Raw genomic sequence first — 19,102 nt, forward strand, 5'->3', positions numbered from 1 at the left:
CAAGAATCGTAAAAAACTCGTATCTAATTTGCATTGTCACTACCCTAAAATTGCTTTTTGACATATCTAGCCTACCCTTCGAGTTTGAAACGGAGTTTGAATATTCTTGAACTTGGGCTGGAACGTAGTTCAGATTTTTTAAGGTCTAACTTTAGGAGGATTGGTTGGTAAGGAAAAGAGTGAATGTTGATAGGAATAAAAAAAACTAATCGGTCAGCCGGTCACTGAGTTCGAATGGAGGTTTGCACCAGAAACGTGAAACAAGTACTTTAATACAAATATAGTAATATAGCGAATTACTAGAATTAATACCAACTGTATATATATTATACTATAAACTGTATATATATTATACTTTATATTTGCTACCCTTATACATATTTCTTCCTTACAGTAATTTCTACTACCTGAAGGTTGTCTGGAAGAGATCGCTTTTTAGCGATAAGACCGCCTGTTGTTGCTTAGTTTTTTATGTTAATTACTGTATTTAATCATGTTTTCGTTGTGCACAATAAAGAATATTATTATTATTATAATCATATTTATTTACTTGTCTCTCCGACTGGAGGAAGTTTTATTCCCATATTCGCGGGCTTTTGGCCAAACGAATACAGAAAGTGTGAAATAAAATCCTACTGTTCTAGAGTTAGGAACTTACGAACTATCCTGCATGTGTTCATAACAGCAGCTTTTTGCAGGAGGATATATGTGAGTGGATGAACATCGAGAGATTTTAGGCTGGTATGCAGAGAACGAGGGATAACACCAGTGGATGAAATTATAATCGGAATAGTTTTTACGGTATTCACTCGCCATTGAATTTTAATCTCTATGGATAGATCTGTATATTTACTGATCTTTTCCGTGTGTGTAGTGGTGAGATTGTGGGTGTTTGGAATAGCAACGTCGATCAGACAAACAGTCTTTGCAGTTTTGTCATGAAGTGTAATATCAGGTCTATTGTAGTGGATAGTTCTGTCTGTAATTATGGTTCTGTCCCAGTAAAGTTTGTAATCGGGTGATTCTAGTACAATCTGAGGAGTGTATTTATAGTAAGCGGTCCTGTTGTTGATGAGGTTGTATTTGAAGGCAAGATATTGGTGTATGATAGCTGCAACTTGGTCGTGACGATGCTTGTAGTCAGTCTGGGTTATGGATCGACATGCTCCTGTAATGTGCTGTATTGTTTCCGAGGCAGCATGGCACCTACGGCATAGGTCTGTGGTTAGATTGCGATCGCGGATGATATGTTTTCTGTAATTTCTGGTGTCTATTATTTGGTCCTGGATGGCTATCATAAATCCTTCGGTTTCCGGGAACAACTCACCTCTCTTGAGCCACATGTTGGACGCCAGCCTATCGACGATGGGATTAATCAGGTCGAGTCGATGTCTGCCGTGAAGTGCCTTCTGTACCCACTCTTGTTGTTTTTGTTGCGGCTCTATGATGACTTCACTTTTTTGTGCTGTGTGGTCGTTTAAATTTAGCGGAGTGAATTTTTTGTCGGTCATGACGACGGCCTGATGCATTGGAGAGCGGGAAGATTGGTCGTGGAAGAACTTTCTAAGTGACCTTACCTGTTTGTTGTGGAGGTTCCTGATATCAATCAAGCCCCTTCCACCATCAGCCCTCGGTAAAGTCATCCTCTGTGTGCAGCTTCGTGGATGGTGCTTACGGTATTTAGTCATTAAGGTGTTGATGATTCTTTGGAGATTATATAGATCTGTTTGTGACCATTGGATAATACCGAAAGAGTATGTAAGTATAGGGATTGCGTACGTATTTATTGCTTTAATTGTATTTTTAGCATTAAGGTGTGTGTTAAGAATTTTATGGAGCCTGGCTGTAAACTTATTTTTTAGTGAAATTTTAGTTGTTTTGTAATGGATTTGTCGTGTTTGTTGGTTATTATTATTATGCATGAGATACGGCGATGACGAATTCTGTTTTTGACCACAGAAAGTACCTGGACTGCAACCTATGACTAAATATTCTGCGAGTTCAGATTCCGGTCACTATGCCGTGAGAATGACAATGGCCAAAGTAGACAGCGGATGATTTCAACCCGTATTGTAATACCAAAAGATTTTACTTCTTTGCAAAAGTGTATAATTTAAAAGGTGACTAAGTAGGATTCAAAGACACTTATTATAATTATTATATTGAACATCAAGGGGAGGAAAATTCTCTAACTTACCTACCAAATCGTAAATCTCCTGTACGAAACAATGGCATTGATTGGGTGTTACGAAATTAGGTTTCCATAAAACAGTTAATAATAATTACACTCAAAAGCAATCTGGGCCATTTTGTAGCTAAATTCTATATAAAATGTTGCTTGTCATTGTTAGTACCTAACTCACGAATCAATTTGGGTTTTTTCCAGCAGAAAAAAATATGTATAAAAATTTTTGCACTCCTATTTTTAACCTACTACTTTAGTGTGCTATCAAAACATTTTCTTTTAATCTTGCTAAATATTGTCCGCGGCCACCTTGGAGAGGACGCCATCTCAGGTTATTCGTATAAAAATACAAGCAAATTTTGTCCTCATGGCAAGCGACGAAATGGGACGTTTTGCCTTCAAGCTGCTTCGAAGAGAGGGCCAACATTCCGTGGTAACAACTCTGTTTTGCACGCAACCATTATTGGTACCTATTAAAATATTACTTATTTATCTAGCCGGCCATAGAGTAGTGAGTACACCATAAACAATACTTTCTTATCTCGCTGAATATTCAACGGCGGCTCCGGCGGACCGTGCGATACTTTACACATTGCTCGTGTACAGTCCGACATAGTTGCTAAATGGTGTTTGGTTATAAGATTGTACAGTCTGCATCAGACTACGCTAACAGTTAAACGAAAACAGATAGGTATATCGAATTGAAACTGTCGTGAGACATACTAACATTGAATTAATTCTACGGATTCCACTCACATGTTTTTAGTCACTCGCGCGACAAGTTTCGGAGAGCCTAGGTCTCCTTTCTCAAGCACTAACAGTTCGAGCAGCGTTCACGGCGGCCGCGATCGCGTAAGATAGGTAGGTGCGGTGTCTTTATATGTAGCACAATCAGGGCCTACGCTAGATGACGCGGACGCCCGCCGCGTGCGCACGCACGCGGGTGCTATTTGTAGGTGAAATCCGCCGCACGCGTCCGCTTCAGTTAGCGTTGCTCATACTATTTTTCGTTAACCCGCTCGTCCGGTCCGTGCACCCGCGCCAGCTAGCGCAGGCCCTCAGACTGCACCAGACGCTTTTAAACGCAAACTGTAGAGATATATATCTATTTAGACAAGTATTCCAGGGCAATGATTCATTATAACTCAAGATAGTTCATTAGAACTATAGGCGTTCCAAAATAAGCGCTTACCTTGTGAAAAATTTTACAAGTTGAAGGTATAGAAATATATATGTAAGTATTTTTTGTGCTCCGTTTCAGTATAAGTTGTCTATAGTTATATGTATAATTTTATTGTTCCAGGTTGGCAGATATGTTTCGTGCGTCGTTTCATCCGCCACTATTGATGCTGACCTTACAGTAAACAACAATGAAGGGAAAATTAATAAACAGTATAAAAATAAATGAAATCGGTGTTTACATGAGCGGGTAAAGCCTGTCGAAACAAGGAGATTTGGCTGCAAAATGTGAGGGGCGTCAGTACTGTCATGGGAATTTGGTGTTTAGGGTTTCAACACGGTCACACTCCGAGTCGGAGCATTTTACTTAATTAAACGCACTGTATTAGGAACGGCCGGTCAAAAAGTACAAGAGCTCTTTGTCCCGGATTAAATATGAAATCACAACTGGCCAATGAGTAATTAAATGGTATGTTCGTTTCAAGAGTTTCATTTAATGATTTAAATCTTTCTTGTGTATGCCACAGTACGTGCGGCATTTTCATTGAGTGCGAATAAGCACTAAAAAACTGTTTCTCACATGGACATACTCTAGCTGGCTCTACTATCATGCGCGAGCGCAAGTAATGCAGGGTTGCCACATGTGTGATTTACCTACAAGCTATTCCTATTTTCCGTGTTTTTATATATTAAATCCTTTATTTAATGATGTGGTGTTTTCTATTCTCCTTGAGATATTCAGCCCGCAGCTTTGATTACCAAACACACAATTTTCCACTAATACAAAATCAAGAAATGTGTGTGACGTTATTTATGGATTCTGTGTGACCTTCTGTGCGGGCGATTGTATGTATATGTGTGTTGTCCTTTTTTCTCAGGAGTAGATATCATATAGTACATAGACAGTAGACATTGGTGTTGTACCAATTAGACCGGCCAGACCGTATAAATAAAAGAAGAAGAAATAAAATGTGAATCGTATTGTGGCAGCCCTAGCAGCGCGGAATGCGCAGACGCATGCGCGGAACCGGTCGCCGCGAAAGCGCTCAAGGTTGAGCTTTCTTCAATGAGCTTTTACGTTTTTTGCGCTAATTGAGAGCCTATTGGGCATGCGGCAGCCTACTCGGAATCATCTCCAGCCGAATACGTCTCTGCATGTCTAGCACGTTTTATGGTAACTGGCGCGACCCCACATGTCGCGCTTGTACAGTCAGCAGTATCAAGTGTTCCGCTACTGGATCACACAACCCTCCATGATAAAGATAGTTTATTATTCAAGTAGGCATATTACAATGCGCTTGTGAACGTCAATAAAGCTACGCCGGGTCTAACCCTACTCCTCTGACCCGAGAAGATTTAAATCCCCCCTCAATTGGAGGAGTATCCCAATATGGCCCGGCAAGAAACTCGTCGGGACACATCTTTTCAATGAGAATCTGCTACCCTCGAATCCTTTCCCAAATAGAGATATATGTTCGTGTTCCAAAGTATCATTGAGCGTTTTTGGATTTTTAATAAATTTTGTTACATTTTTCATTTATGTATTTTCCATTCAATTTGAGTTATTTTGTACTCGTATTTTTCCTACTCAGAATCACGAGCTCTATCGATCCAAATGGGAGAAAAAAATATCCCAGGGTTATTTTCCTATTGTGCTACCATTTCCCCATATACTTTGTATGGCGCCAACAAAAAGGAAAGTTTGAAAAATATATGGAAATTTGGGACACTTTTTTCTCCTATAAGGATGAAAAAGACTCGCGATCCTGACTAGAGATAACACAAAAAAGGTTAAGTACATAAAAAAGAAACGCTGCTGTCACAGTCTAATTGTTCTACAAATCTACATAATACTTTACTTATATCGGGTCTTTTAGGGTTGTAATATATCTGGTGTTGCAGGCGTCCATAGGCTACGGTGACTGCTTACCATCAGGCGTGACGCATGGCTGTTTGCCACCGATGTGTCTAAATTTAATGTTTTTGTGAAGCTATTAGAGAATGTTAGATACTTTTGACGCGTAGCGCGCTAACCTCGCTAGCTCTAGTTAGCTATCTTTTAGTGTCGACACATTTCACACATTTTTCTGATTGATTTTGTAACGCTGCTATAGATCGTGCCATTCACGAAGACGCCTGCCTTGAATCGTATTGTCATGTTATTAAAGGTTAGGTTTGACAAATCTGCGCGTCATCGTGGACGACACGAACTATATCACGGCACTCGCACTTAGATAAGTTATCTAGAATTCGTTAAGTTTATCTGAGGATCTGTACTCAGAGATTGGATTAAGAGTGTCCAATAAGCCTATGTTTACATACATTAAGTAAGCCCGTAGAGAATTACAAATGTGGCCAAGAAGAGATGTGAAGGATTCATATTGTACAGAATACGCAAATATTTAAACCATCGAATAATCGCGTTTGATCAAAATTCAAAATTCAATAATTTATTCTGTAAGTAGGCCTCAAGGGCTCTTTTACAAGTCAATACAACATTTACAGCCTATACAGCCAATACCTGGGTAAACATTACATTATAATAATCTTAAAATAAATAATTAGTGATTAAACGAACTTACCTGTAAGTGAAGTTCGATCACAATTATATGACCGACTTCCTTCGAAGCAATTAGGTTTACTATTTGTAGCTGGTATCCCACGCTATAGCCTTACACGGATATTAAGAGGGTAATTTAAAACGAGGAAATGGCAACACTACCCTCACCACCAGCCGGCCTCGACGGTCGGCCGCCCTCATTCTGTTTTTTTTTTTTTTTTTTTTTTGTTTAGGGTTGGGCATGTACATATACTAGAATGAGGAGGGTGATTACTAATTGCTTCGAAGGAAGTCGGTCATATAATTGTGATCGAACTTCACTTACAGGTAAGTTCGTTTAATCACTAATTATATTTCCCGACTTCCTTCTTCGCAATTAGGTTTACTATTTGTAGGATGTTGAGAGGATAACAACAACAAAAAAAAAATGTACATAAGAAAAGACTTATATTTCTTATTTCTCAAATATGAGGAATTTAAACATGAAATTTGGTATCATTAAACAAACAGATTATTCTAATGTATCATCATTATCATTGCCGGACAATATCAACCTTGCAAATTGATTAGGATCATCAATTATTTCTTTATTATAGAATTTTGCAAAAACTGACGACGAATCAGTCCAGCCGGCAGTTTTTCTAATTGTTTCTACATTAACACCAAGTTTCTTTGCCGCAGAAGTGGCCGCGTGCCGGGTACTATGGGCGCTGAATAATGCAGTATCTATACCACTGTTATGCAAAGTGTCTTTTATCCAATGGCTAAGTCTTTGAGACGAAATTCTTCCATGTGGTCTCTTATGACTGATGAACAAAAAGTTTTGGCTACGCTGACGCAATAACTTTGTCTTTTTTATATAACATACAAGAGTTCGTCCTGGACAAATCTCAGGCCTTTCGTTAAAGAAAGGGAGTTTGAGCACAGGTTGTAAAGCATTTGCTCTCGATGTTTTTATGATGTCGGGGATTTTTATGATAATTTCCGAATCCTCATAAGCTTGTATGTTATCTAGTTTAATTAAAGATAAAGTTTGGACACGGTGCGCGGTCACTAATGCTAACAAAGTGGCAGTTTTCATAGACAAATTTTGCAAATCAAGACTTTCGTTTGGCCATTTATCGGCTAAATAAGATAAAACAATATTTGGATTCCACGTCAAAGAATACTTTGGAGCAGTAGGTCTTAATCTAAATACACCTCGCATAAAACGTTTGATTCTTTCATCATTAACAACAGGGCCTAGAATAAGTCCTAAAGCTGATTTATATGAATTAATTGTACCATATTTTGCACCTTTTTCGAAGGTAAGAGTCAAAAAATCTATTATACTTATAACAGAGCAATCAAAATAATCATATTTTTTCAAATTACAATAATCTATCCACGCACGTATACAGCAATCATATTGTCTATAAGTATTCTCCGCTAAGGACGCAATCATAATTTCTACGGCATTAGGAGACATTTGTTGCTTTAGTAACGCTTGCCGGATAATTTGACGGCAACCAGGATAAGAGTCTCGTGTAGACTGTGGGCAGATCTGAAAGGAGATGTCAGAAGGTTTATGTTTGGTCCAAAATGTAATGCTTCGGAAATTGATAACTTTTGCAGTAACGGAAACCAGGGTTGGGTAGGCCAAAATGGTACAACGACAATACCTTCAGCTTTATCTGATATTATTTTTTGCAACATTTTTAAAATCATTGAAAATGGTGGGAAGGCGTAAAAGGACAAATTCGACCAGGAGACCGTGAAAGCGTCGACCACCCAGGCGTCAGGGTCATTTTTCCATGAAATGTAAATGTGACACTTCGCATTAGACCGACTGGCGAAAAGATCAACATCTGGTTTTCCAAAATGGTTAACAATATTTTCATACGCCGAACTACATAATTCCCATTCAGTATCTGTAAATTTTCTTCGCGACAAAAAATCTGCTTCATGGTTATGTCTTGTGTTTATGTAAGACGCATAAATCATTATTCTACGCCTTTCACACCATTTCCATATGTCCCTGGATATTTTGTTGAGATGTGGGTATTGTATACTACCCATTCTGTTAATACACGATATTGCAGTGACATTATCTATTCGCAACAAAATCTCGCAGTCTGACATATGTTCAGCAAAGACCTTCAATGCGAAAAAAAGCTGCCTTTAACTCAAGTACGTTTATATGTAAATTGATCTCTTCTGCTTTCCAAAAACCTGATGCTTCCTGGCCACTGCAAAAAGCACCCCAGCCAGTTCCCGAAGCATCTGAAAAAATTTCTTTTTTGAATTCATTGAGACGCAGTGGATTGTGACCATGTTGAATGTTTTGTAACCACCAAGATATATCTGAATTTAAATATTGAGGTAACGATATTTTTTGATCATAGTTAGGATTATCTAGCAAACAAAAATATTTGTAACGCTCAAAATTTTTTGTATGAAGCCATCCATATTGGATGGCAGGACAGGTAGAAGTGAGAAGTCCTATAAATTTTGCTAATTCTCTGAGTCTGCATTTTTTAAGGTGCGAGAAGTTTAATAAAGCTTTATTTATTTTTATAACTTTATCTTTAGGTAGTGTCATAATCATGTCCCTTGAATTGAACATAAAACCTAAGAACTTGCATTCTCTACGAGGCACAAGGCAACTTTTTTCGTAATTTATTAAGAAACCTAAATTTTGTAAGAGCGATATTGTATTTGTCACATTTTCATAACATTCATTATAAGTCCGTCCAATGCAAAAAATGTCGTCCAAATAAATTACTGAAACCATATTACGAGATCGTAGGTATTCAATGACAGGTTTTAGTAATTTTGTAAACACAAAAGGTGCAACTGAAAGCCCAAAAGGGACTACATTAAATTGATACAATGTACCGTTATATTTAAATCTTAGATATTTTTTATAATTAGGATGAACTGGTACCAAAAAATAAGCATCTTTCATATCTATATTTGCCATATAACAATTTTTTGTAATTAATTTAGCCGCCGTCCTATAATCTTCCATTTTAAAATGACTTGTAGTGACATATTTATTTAACCGTTTCAAGTTTAAAATAAATCGTTTGTCGCCGTTAGGTTTTGGAACCAAAAATATACTTGACAGAAATTCATCAGAACGATGTGAGCATTTTTCGATAGCATTTATTTTTATTAAGGAACTAATGGCTTTCATGAAATCCAAGTGTTCCTGGGACGATTTAGGGTACACTACTGGCTTGCAGTTGTCAACTGGTGTGGTAGTAAGAGGTATTTTATAACCTTCTAACCAAGATATGATTGTAGGATCATCGGTTACTTGGAGCCAGTTCGTAACGAAATGCTTGAGTCGTCCGCAGTATTTTACCTCGGGGTCTAGTGCCTCCTGGACCTCCTGGCTGGTGACCGCTCCGACTTTTCCCGCTGTTGAAAGCTCCCTCTGGTCGCCGGACGCCGCGTCGAAGGTCTCCGGTACTCCTGTTTGTTGGGGGCTCTTCGAGGCGTTGTTCTCCAGTTTAAACGGCTGCTATACTGGTTGCTATTGTAGTTTTTACGTTTAGTAAAATTATTAATATTAAACTTCTGAGATTTTTCATTTTTAGCTTGCTTTAAAAGAGATCCTGATTCTTTAATAGTTTTTGCCGATTTTAATTGCTCAGTTATGTTGCTACCGAACAAAAATTTGTCGCGAGTACTTCCGGTAATAATATCTTTAAGATCAGCGTTAATAGCCGCAGTAACGAACCCACGACGGGTTTTTGTTTCACAAAAATGACTATCGCAAAGAATGCGACAAGCGTCGCCCAATGGCTTAAGGATTTTTTGTGTCGAAGTTTCCTTATTTATTACAAATTCAACCGCTTGGGACAAGGCAGCTAAAGCAATACCTATTTGTTTTTGTTTTGTTGATAATGCGGCATCTCTTTTTATCATGAAGTCTGATAAAGCTACTTTAGCCTCCGGATTAAGAATAGGCGAGACCAGATATTCACAATTTTTTGGAATTAAATATTCCTTTAGCAATTTGTCCATTACTTCTTTCGGTAGGCCTTTGATAAGGATTTCCTGCCACCTGGAGGCTATATCCTTATGGATGGGTTTACCGAAATCAATTTCCGGTTCAGGCGCGTCACCCAGCAATAAAAGAACGTCTTCGTTAAGCGCAAGGTCGGCGACCTCTGACGTACAAGGAACCTCAGGCGCTGCCTCCGTCGCTGATGCCGGCGAGGGGTTCGGTCCTGCAGACATGGGGGGCGCGCGCGCGCGGTGTAACGCCACGCCACTCGGGCCGGCCACGGGCTCCGCCGTCGACACGCTGCTCATTCCTGTCGCGACTTCGTCCCGCGATCCCTTCGGCGGCGCCGCGTCGGTGCGCGCCGCTCCAGCCGAACGAGTACAGACTTGTTCTGCAACGATAGGCGAATGCTCTTTTAGATAAATCTTATATTGCTTAGCCCCAGTTGGACAAAGCGTGCTCATGATTGTATGAAGAAGACATCCCATACGGATGTCTCGCAACATAAAACAGCATTTCTTAACGAAGAAGTATAATCGTGAAAGTATCGACCCCATACAGGACGAACGTATCACATTTCTTCATATTTAGTGGCTAATTAAACCCCCATGCGTGTAGGTACGAAACGTTCTTATATTGTATGAAGAAGACACCCCGTGCAGATGTCTCGCATCATAAAAGAACATTTTTGAGTAAAAGTATCTACCCCATACGGGAAGAACGTAACACTCATAATCTATGTTTACGTAAAACACAGTTTACGTCGAATCACAAAGAAAAAAATATACATTGAGGGTAGATTAATCCATGTATATTAGGTACTAACCTTGTTCATCTTCGTCATCCGATGACGATGTGAAAATAACTCGACGACGATCTTTTTTACGCGAAAGTTGCTTTTCTAGTCTTCTGATTTTTTCTCGTATTTCTTGATCAGAATCCAAATCACTTTTCCTCTTCCTATGCGCCATCTTGAGAAATCTTTGAATATTCGATACGATGTGTTAAGGCTATGCACGGAAAAAACAGAATGAGGGCGGCCGACCGTCGAGGCCGGCTGGTGGTGAGGGTAGTGTTGCCATTTCCTCGTTTTAAATTACCCTCTTAATATCCGTGTAAGGCTATAGCGTGGGATACCAGCTACAAATAGTAAACCTAATTGCGAAGAAGGAAGTCGGGAAATATAATTACTATAATACAATAGAGATGTATAGTCTCTATGGTTAAGTTCATAAAGATCATCTTGTTTTAGCAGTTTGTGCCAAGGGAAACATCGTGACAGACACACCAGAAAGTAATGGAAATTGCAATACCCATTAACTTCCTCAACATTACCTACCATATTAAACATTGCCTAGCTTGAAAAAACATTAACACCAGAAAGCTTAATAGCTTTTCTATCATTATTAGGAGTTAAACACAGACAATTGGCATGGTAGGAAACGTCGATTCTCTGTGCGCATCACCACTTTACTTTCAACAGACTTATTATCACAAGCTGTTTTGATGTCCACATTTCGTGCCAAAGCGACATCCAACAGTCGAGTTGCATCACAATAAAGTACAATCATGTTAGTTCTCCCACGAGCTTTCACAGGGAAAATTTAAGTGGAAACCGGTATTTGGGTCGCGCTTGCTGGTGTTTTTGTATGGCGAAAGGTAATTGTGGCTTTGTAAACACGAAAACTAAAACAAGTAACTTAAATGTGACCTTTATCCCAGAGTGAAACGTTGACGGAAAGAAGCGTTTGGCAGGATCTTCAAGTAGTGCTGTTTCAGATACAAGTCATAGAACTAACATATCGATAGAAGTCATCGTTCTGTTAATGTATTTGTCGGTAAAGCCGGGACAACGCTAGGATGATAATTTCAAGAAGTCAAAATAACATGAGATAAGTTACCTACAACTAGAACACTACCACATAACCTTACCAACCAACCGTGTAAGTTAAGAGGCAGAATTATATATAACAGATTTGATATTATAAAAAGAACCTGTAAAATATTGGTGGATTTTGCCTGTAATATACCTAATAATTCTACCGATTCAAACCATACCACAAATTGTGAACGAACATGGAACACAAACCATATAACCAAGTATATTGATCGACAGCACTAAATAATTCGAGAATTTCGGGAACCTTTTACAACGAACATTTAACTGGACCTACTCGCACCCAATCCCATTATTGTGTAAGAAACATTAGCCATGCTTTACATAAGTTTAATCCGAGTATTTATTTGTCTGACTTTCAACCTTTATTCAAACGGAATTCCGTCTCAGTGTTTTTGTCGTGGATTATGACTCGAAATGATGGTGCTTAGTTACGTAATTAGCCATTGAGCTGTTGTTTAAATGATAAGTTGGTTATTTAAAGTACAGAGTAATGTTTTGATATTTTCTTCTAAACCTGAAACATAATATTTTGTGACATTTCATAAATAGAAAATGTATAATAAGACGTTCATCCTTAAAAATCTTGCTTATACCTCCAAATATAGTGCGGTTTATAAACGTAATGAAAAGTTAAACAATAATTTTCGTTACGACTTTAGGCATTTGTTATATTAGCCTTATGTCACGCGGATGGAAAAAATAAAAATTGGACCGTCAGCACACAGTAATTCTCAAGTTATGGTGGAATAAATTAACTGTATGTATACACGCGTGAAACCTAAAAACATTTTCCTCCTTTTCTGGGCAATCGTACGTAATTATTATATTGCCTTTTAAAAGTCCTTTGGAGATTGCATGATCATTTCAACTGAAAGATGTCTACTGGAAAACGTTTGGTCTCCACTAGCGACAATCAAGCGACGTCCCAAACCACCAACTATGGGGGTTAATTTGACATCCCAGATCTTTTCAAACCTATCAATATCGAGTGACTATTCGCATAGCAACATTCTATAACGTTCCACTTTACGCCGTTGGTTGGAATGCCAATTAAATCCCTAACTAAAAATAAAAGGTCACCGGGCACGCGACGGAGCGTGGAACGGATCGCTGCGGGCAGTTCGTTATGTAGTGTTGCCACGTGCCCTGTATTAGCGTTCACAATGAGGGCTGAGTTAACCTTTAAATGCTGGCAGTACAGGATGATGGAAACAGGTCGAATTAAAGAAATTATAACCGACTGCGGTAAGGCGTCGCAAACACTTGAATACACCCAATTTCACTCCCTCAACAGAAACACATCTAATCTACATTGTTTTCTGGCAATCGTTGCAGGCAGTGCCAAAGAATTATATTGGGACCGTGCGAAGTGCATGGTGGGGGCAAGCAAAGCGATCCCAGCGCATAAGGTGGTAAAAATTTAAACTAACTGCGGATAGCGTCTTTAACATTTCGTACAATTATATGGCTCGAAATGAAACTTTGATTTACGATTACTCCTGAAATATTCATTTAAATTGTATGGTGTAAGGGACCATTGTAATCTGTATGAAATGCTTAATATAACTAACGTATTTATTTTGATAATTGTTAATAATGTATCCATGCAAATAGCTTTGCAAATGCCACATATTACGTGATCTTTTTCTAGAAGTTAAGAATGGACATAGTAAGTTATCCTTAAAAGATAGACATTTAACATCGCGGACTTTTTTGTAGACCTATGAATGAGAAACAACCCCACCATACATTGTGTTGTTATAGCTCAAACGGATTAGGCAGCGTTTTCGATTAAAGCTCCTAGCCAGCGTGATTTTTTCCGAAAACATCGTTATATTTCAAACAATTTACTCAAAACCTTAACAAGTTATATACTTAAGCATTCCTCAAGAATCACTCTATTGATAGATGAAAATTGTATGAAAATCCGTTCAGTAGTTTTTAGTTTTGGAGTAGTTTTATAAGATGTAGTGAATGGACGTTTTCCCCTAGACTTGCGGACACTAGGTTGCGTGACAGTCGTGCACGCTCCCAATAGGGTCCGACCCGACCAAGCTCTGCAAGGCACTTGCATGACATAGTGCACGTGACAATGCCAAAATTATTAATTCATAAGGTGTTAGTATTTACAAAAGTTCTTCACAATCTGCCGAGATCCAGCACGCAATATATATCTTATTGTACTAGTACCTATATCTAAGACTACGAACTAAATTAATTTAGCTATATCTAGTCATGAAATTATTAAAAACATGCTACTACAAACCTTTACACGACAAATATTCTTGTAGGGAGTAAAATTGCTTGTTCATAAGCCATTCATGTAATTTTTTAAGGAAGAGTGGTTGTGGACATTCTCTTATTGTTATTTCTATCGGAATGTTGTTATACACTTGTATTGCCATGCAGTAACAATTCCTGCTGCATAATTTAGATTTTACTTGGCAGCACATATATGTTTGGTAGGGTACCTAGTATTAAAACTACATACACTCATACACTCTTAAGATAGCTTTATTTACATAATAGATATATACAGAGGTTTTACTATTAATAACTAGCTTAAATCTGAAACAGGCCCATGAGGCATTGTACCAAGGATGCTGGCGGCATTTCTTCGTTGTATCGCAATGCTGATACGTTCTGCGAGGAAGCCGCCAGCTTTTGGTTCAACAGTCCAAATTTCTATCAAAGTTAATTTTGACGCACTCTATTCTCGTACCTACGTAAATTTAAAGATACCTGCCTACTTGACCAATATTTCTGTCAGTGACTTAAATCGTCCTAAACTTGTCCCAGTTTGTTTTGGACTTTACGAAACATTGTAGGCATTGTGTCACCAATGTTTTAACTTTTGGGAATTAATTTGTTAAGCGCGCAGTTGTTTATGCGATCGCATGCGTTCAACGCAATGTAGGAAAAATTACATTTTAAATCAGATAATCTAATATACGTATATTGTTTTACGTGGCAAACGCAGCGGTAAGCGCATTGTCATTTTCCATACATTCCGTGATCGCTTGCGTTCAACGGCTTCAACGCTGCGATTGCATAAAACAACTGTGCGCAGTGCGCTTTAGGAATGTTTAGGTAATGTAGTTGCGATAGAGAAAATCCTCGTGAAAGGATAATATTCGTACTCTGACAGATTTTAACGAATGATGCATTTATTGTACTGGACCAACTTTGTACTGATACAGTGATGACAAGACGGAAAGGATTATGTTGTCCATTCTAAACTCCCAAACCGAAGGAACCGGTCCAAGAATTATAGTAATTGTATAACACGCTGTACATGGCAGCAGATTAAAACCTGAAAGCAATCCACCGACTCAGAAGTAAGGTTCAATTTGCCATATCAGAAATACTCGGGCAACTTAATCGTTAATGTGGTAAATAGTGAGCGCGTGCTCGTGTTTTTGCCTCGTGTATGAGGGTGCCATAATGTGGGAAATCGATTATTGTCTATGACTAAAGGTAGAGGTAGAGTTGCATATATTATGATTACGTTACCTATCTGTTACTCTAAACAAGATTAAAAAAGAATTTCACTCAAAATTGTGAGAAATCATTTGTGTCCAAAGAAGAATAAACTACGCAACGATTTGCCCTTTTAGATTACATTCTTCCGCGTAAGAGCTGTTTTCATTTTGATCTAAAATAAATTAATCTAAAGTTCGTTGACTTGCCGAGCAACAGAGTCGATTGGAACAGAATGGAAGTGCCACCATATAAGTCATATTCCTAAGAAATTTAAGAAAACATGACGTTTATAATTACGCTGTTCCACTTTGCCGCTGCTAGGTTTGCCATGCGTCAAGATTTGCCCTGGTAAGTCAGGATTATTAGTTCTTTGTCAGGATTACGGAGGCATTAGGCGAGGGCCATGGTTTCTTAGGAGTTGAGGAGAGGACAGCGAAGGTTATGCTCTTATGCTGTAGCTACAGCATATGGTAGTGAATAAAGGGACTTGGGGCCCACGAAAGATTTTGGAAAAAGGGATTTTTATAGGCGCTTTTATACTTAATCATGGTAATGGTAACGGCAAATCATGGACGGTGTGGAGGGGAATTTATAGAAATTGTAAGGATTTCGGGGTGCCGGCAGCTCTAGATGCTGCAGAGTTAAGCTGGGCTCTAAAACCAAAGCTTCAGTATATTCATCGGGATTCGGCGACAGCGTATGAATCCACCTCCCTAGATTTTAATTGGACAGGACCTGATTAGTGTGATTTTGCGATCTTAGGCAATTCCGCACGTCGACACATGTTACACAGTTTCGTAATGTCATGAATCTCAAGTGCGTGTGGCGTGCGCGCACCGTGAACGTGGCGCAAGCGGGGGTCTACTCGTATGTGTGCCGCGGAATAATTAACCCATGGAACAAGACCATGGTGAAACGATCACGGTGATATGGGCATTTGGTACGAATCCCTAGCACTGGATTAATGGAAGGAAAATTAGTTTATCTGTCAAGAAATATCAAGATAGGAGTCGAAATTTAAATTTTGATCGCTCGATTTCGTGTTTTCCCTTTAATAATATTTCCAAGGCATTTAATTCTACTAAAATAATTGAAAACAAGTGACCAATACCCCAAGATAAAGAAGAGTGGTAGATTCCCAATTTTTATCACTCGTATTTCGAAAATAGCTTTTCACCGGTTTCCACAGATTTTCGAGTGATGAAACTACACAGCGCTCGAAATTCAAAAATCGGCCCCATAGACGACGAATGATTGAAATGTCATCGTATATAAGTCTGTTTTCGTTTTTTAGGGGGGGGGGGGGGGGGGGGGGGGGGGTAATAATATTGCACACTCGAGTCTTTAATTCACTTTGTTTTTCATAAATAATAATGGTTACAGCCTATATACGTCCCACTGCTGGGTCCAGGCGTCTATTGCACGAGAGGGCTTGGGCTGTAGTCCCCACGCTGGCCAATGCGGATTGGGGACTTCAAATACACCTTCAAATTTCTTCGCGGATGTATGCAGGTTTCTTCATGATGTTTTCCTTCACCGAAAGGCTAGCAACTCATATAAGGGTAGAAAAACCAAATAAATTAGTCCAGTGATAGATGACATGCGAGGATGCCACGAGTTATCGCTAGGTTGGTGACATGTGGCAATTGACCGCATTAATTTCTATCTGACTAGTTGACTACTAAAATCAGTCATTCGATATGTGCTCGACATAGCGTTTCCTTGAATCTCAAATAAAATGCGTCAAATAGCATCTCTACTCCGAATAATCTATTACAAGCTTTTAAAAAACCAAGTCCCTAACCATACCTGACGCACGAATCATGAAAATTGTTATTTTGGTCTCCAATTACTGCAATGATCTGCCGCCAGAGAGCAGCACTATCATCACATAAACCATAGAGTAACTTATACATACTATGCCAACAGTTTTTACTATGACATTGATGCATCATAGCGGTTTTTGTTTACAGATGCCTACCACGAAACGTGAAAATCGAAATTTCGGTATCTGACCTCTTTATCGCTCGAATATGCAAGAGTGATAGAGAGGCAAATAACAAAATTTAGATTTTCGTGTTTCGTGGTCAGCCCACGGAAGGTGGTAGTGGCGTCCTCTACGCAGAGTTTTGCGTAATATCCCCTATTCAAGGGGCAAAGTTGCGCATGCAAGAATTTCTCAAACAATAGAAAAATGTTAGCGAACGCTGCTTTCTGTACTTTCATCTGATTCCACTAGCACTAAAAAGTACAGCGAATATATTCCTTGTTTTGATAGTCTTAAGGATGCTCCACGAATCACGTGTTAGTTTTGTTCTTCAGTGATGCGAATCTAGTAATTTACGAGATCATTACTATGTCGCTGGTAAATAGACAGATTGATGTATGGACGTGTGCATTTTGTACTTTTGGTCGACTCTAAGAAACCGATATACCTATTTCAGCACGTTTAATTGATATTTTTAATGCAAACGGCTGGAGTAATTAGCTGTTACACAGACAACATCGTTAATTCACAGTTGAGAGCATAGAGTTAAGATTCTATTATACTTTACTCTTTGAGCGGACGGTTTGAAAGGGTGCGTGTATTAGGCAAGTAATACCATATACCACAAATTTTCCCCGATGAGGAAATATTTTTTTTTTAATTTTAAAAGTTCACTGTTTAATGTTCGATTTTAAAAATGCGTAATGTGTAATCATTTTACGTTTTCAAACTAGACGCATCATGTGCAATCATTATTTGAAATCAAATCAGCTTGTCATGTTTTTATTAAAAAAATATATATCTTGAAAGTATTGAAACGTTAGAGATATCTGGTTTTAACAAAAAATAATGACTCATTTCTTCCGAATGTCGTAAATCGTAATAAATAGTGATCAGTAAACATACACAACAAACAAACATCAACTACCAAAAATTATGTTATTGGTCCATGGTTAAATTAAAAGATGTCAAATAGTAGGGCAGTCTACCCGCGAAATTATATGATGTTAATCCACTTTTAAATCTTCTCGGGGATTTGAGGGATTTAAATCTTTTCGGGTCAGAGGTGTAAGGTTAGAGCCGGCTTAGCTTTATTTGACGTTCATAAGCGCATTGTAATATGCCTACTTGGACAATAAACTATCTTTATCTTTACTTTGATGCTGCAACAACAACTCAAAAAATAAACTCAACTTTGTCAAAAAATACAATGATAAGATGCAGCTTCCATGTATTATCTAACCTCAAATATATATATATATATTAAACGCTTCAAAGGCACAGCAAATTCACAAACACAATCTTAGGCCGATCTGGCCAATTCCATGGACCATTGTTAAACAAGTCTTGTCCTGAGAAAAGAAATCCGACGGAAAACTGATATCGCGCCTGGAAAAACTAAACAATGGCGAATTCTTCCAAGAAAAGATGGCCTGTCTCGAGTGTTTCAACCATCTCAGTGTTATACGAACAACAAAGACTTTTAACCAACGCTAATTAGGTGCAATATGAAACTGCAACTAGCAACCGCAAGAGGCAAACCTGATTGCGGTAAATATACAATCCGAGTCGTGAGCAGCCAAGGACTCACGCAATAGCTCCGTACTTATTAAAATAATAACCCGGTATAGTTAACCAATCGTGTCGAAAACTTCCAATAAAGACCTTAACACTTTTATAATAGAGTTCTAAATTAAACGACGTTGATTACTGACATCTGCTCTGTAGTGAATGAAAAAGGCAAGTAATATCGTTTAAGCGAATTATCTATATTCCTTAAAACGTAACTGATTAAAGTTGAGCATCTAAAG

The 19,102-nt window shown here is 38.4% G+C and overlaps 2 protein-coding genes across 3 annotated transcripts in view; both read right to left on the reverse strand.

The window, feature by feature from the left end:
• Positions 1-19,102, reverse strand: part of LOC133524265 (putative uncharacterized protein DDB_G0277255) — a 74,393-nt gene that overhangs the window by 10,212 nt on the left and 45,079 nt on the right. The gene's annotated exons all lie outside the window — the stretch shown is intronic.
• On the reverse strand, positions 6,355-10,366 carry LOC133524324 (uncharacterized). Of its 2 annotated transcripts, none has more exons than XM_061860277.1 (2): positions 9,274-10,366; positions 6,355-7,467 (listed from the first exon to the last, which is right to left on the reverse strand). In XM_061860277.1, the coding sequence occupies exon 1, from the start codon at positions 10,227-10,229 to the stop codon at positions 9,282-9,284; it is 948 nt and encodes a 315-aa protein (XP_061716261.1). In that variant the 5' UTR covers positions 10,230-10,366; the 3' UTR covers positions 6,355-7,467; positions 9,274-9,281. The 2 variants fall into 2 exon arrangements, with proteins under 2 accessions (XP_061716261.1, XP_061716251.1); XM_061860267.1 differs by having other exon boundaries at positions 9,274-10,365.

The sequence above is a fragment of the Cydia pomonella genome, chromosome 1 (assembly GCF_033807575.1).
Source record: "Cydia pomonella isolate Wapato2018A chromosome 1, ilCydPomo1, whole genome shotgun sequence".
Classification (NCBI taxonomy): Eukaryota; Metazoa; Arthropoda; class Insecta; order Lepidoptera; family Tortricidae; genus Cydia; species Cydia pomonella.

What these genes read in the sequence shown, in the direction of transcription:
- LOC133524324 (XM_061860267.1), bottom strand. Translation starts at nt 7,392, where the DNA reads ATGTCTCCTAATGCCGTAGAAATTATGATTGCGTCCTTAGCGGAGAAT.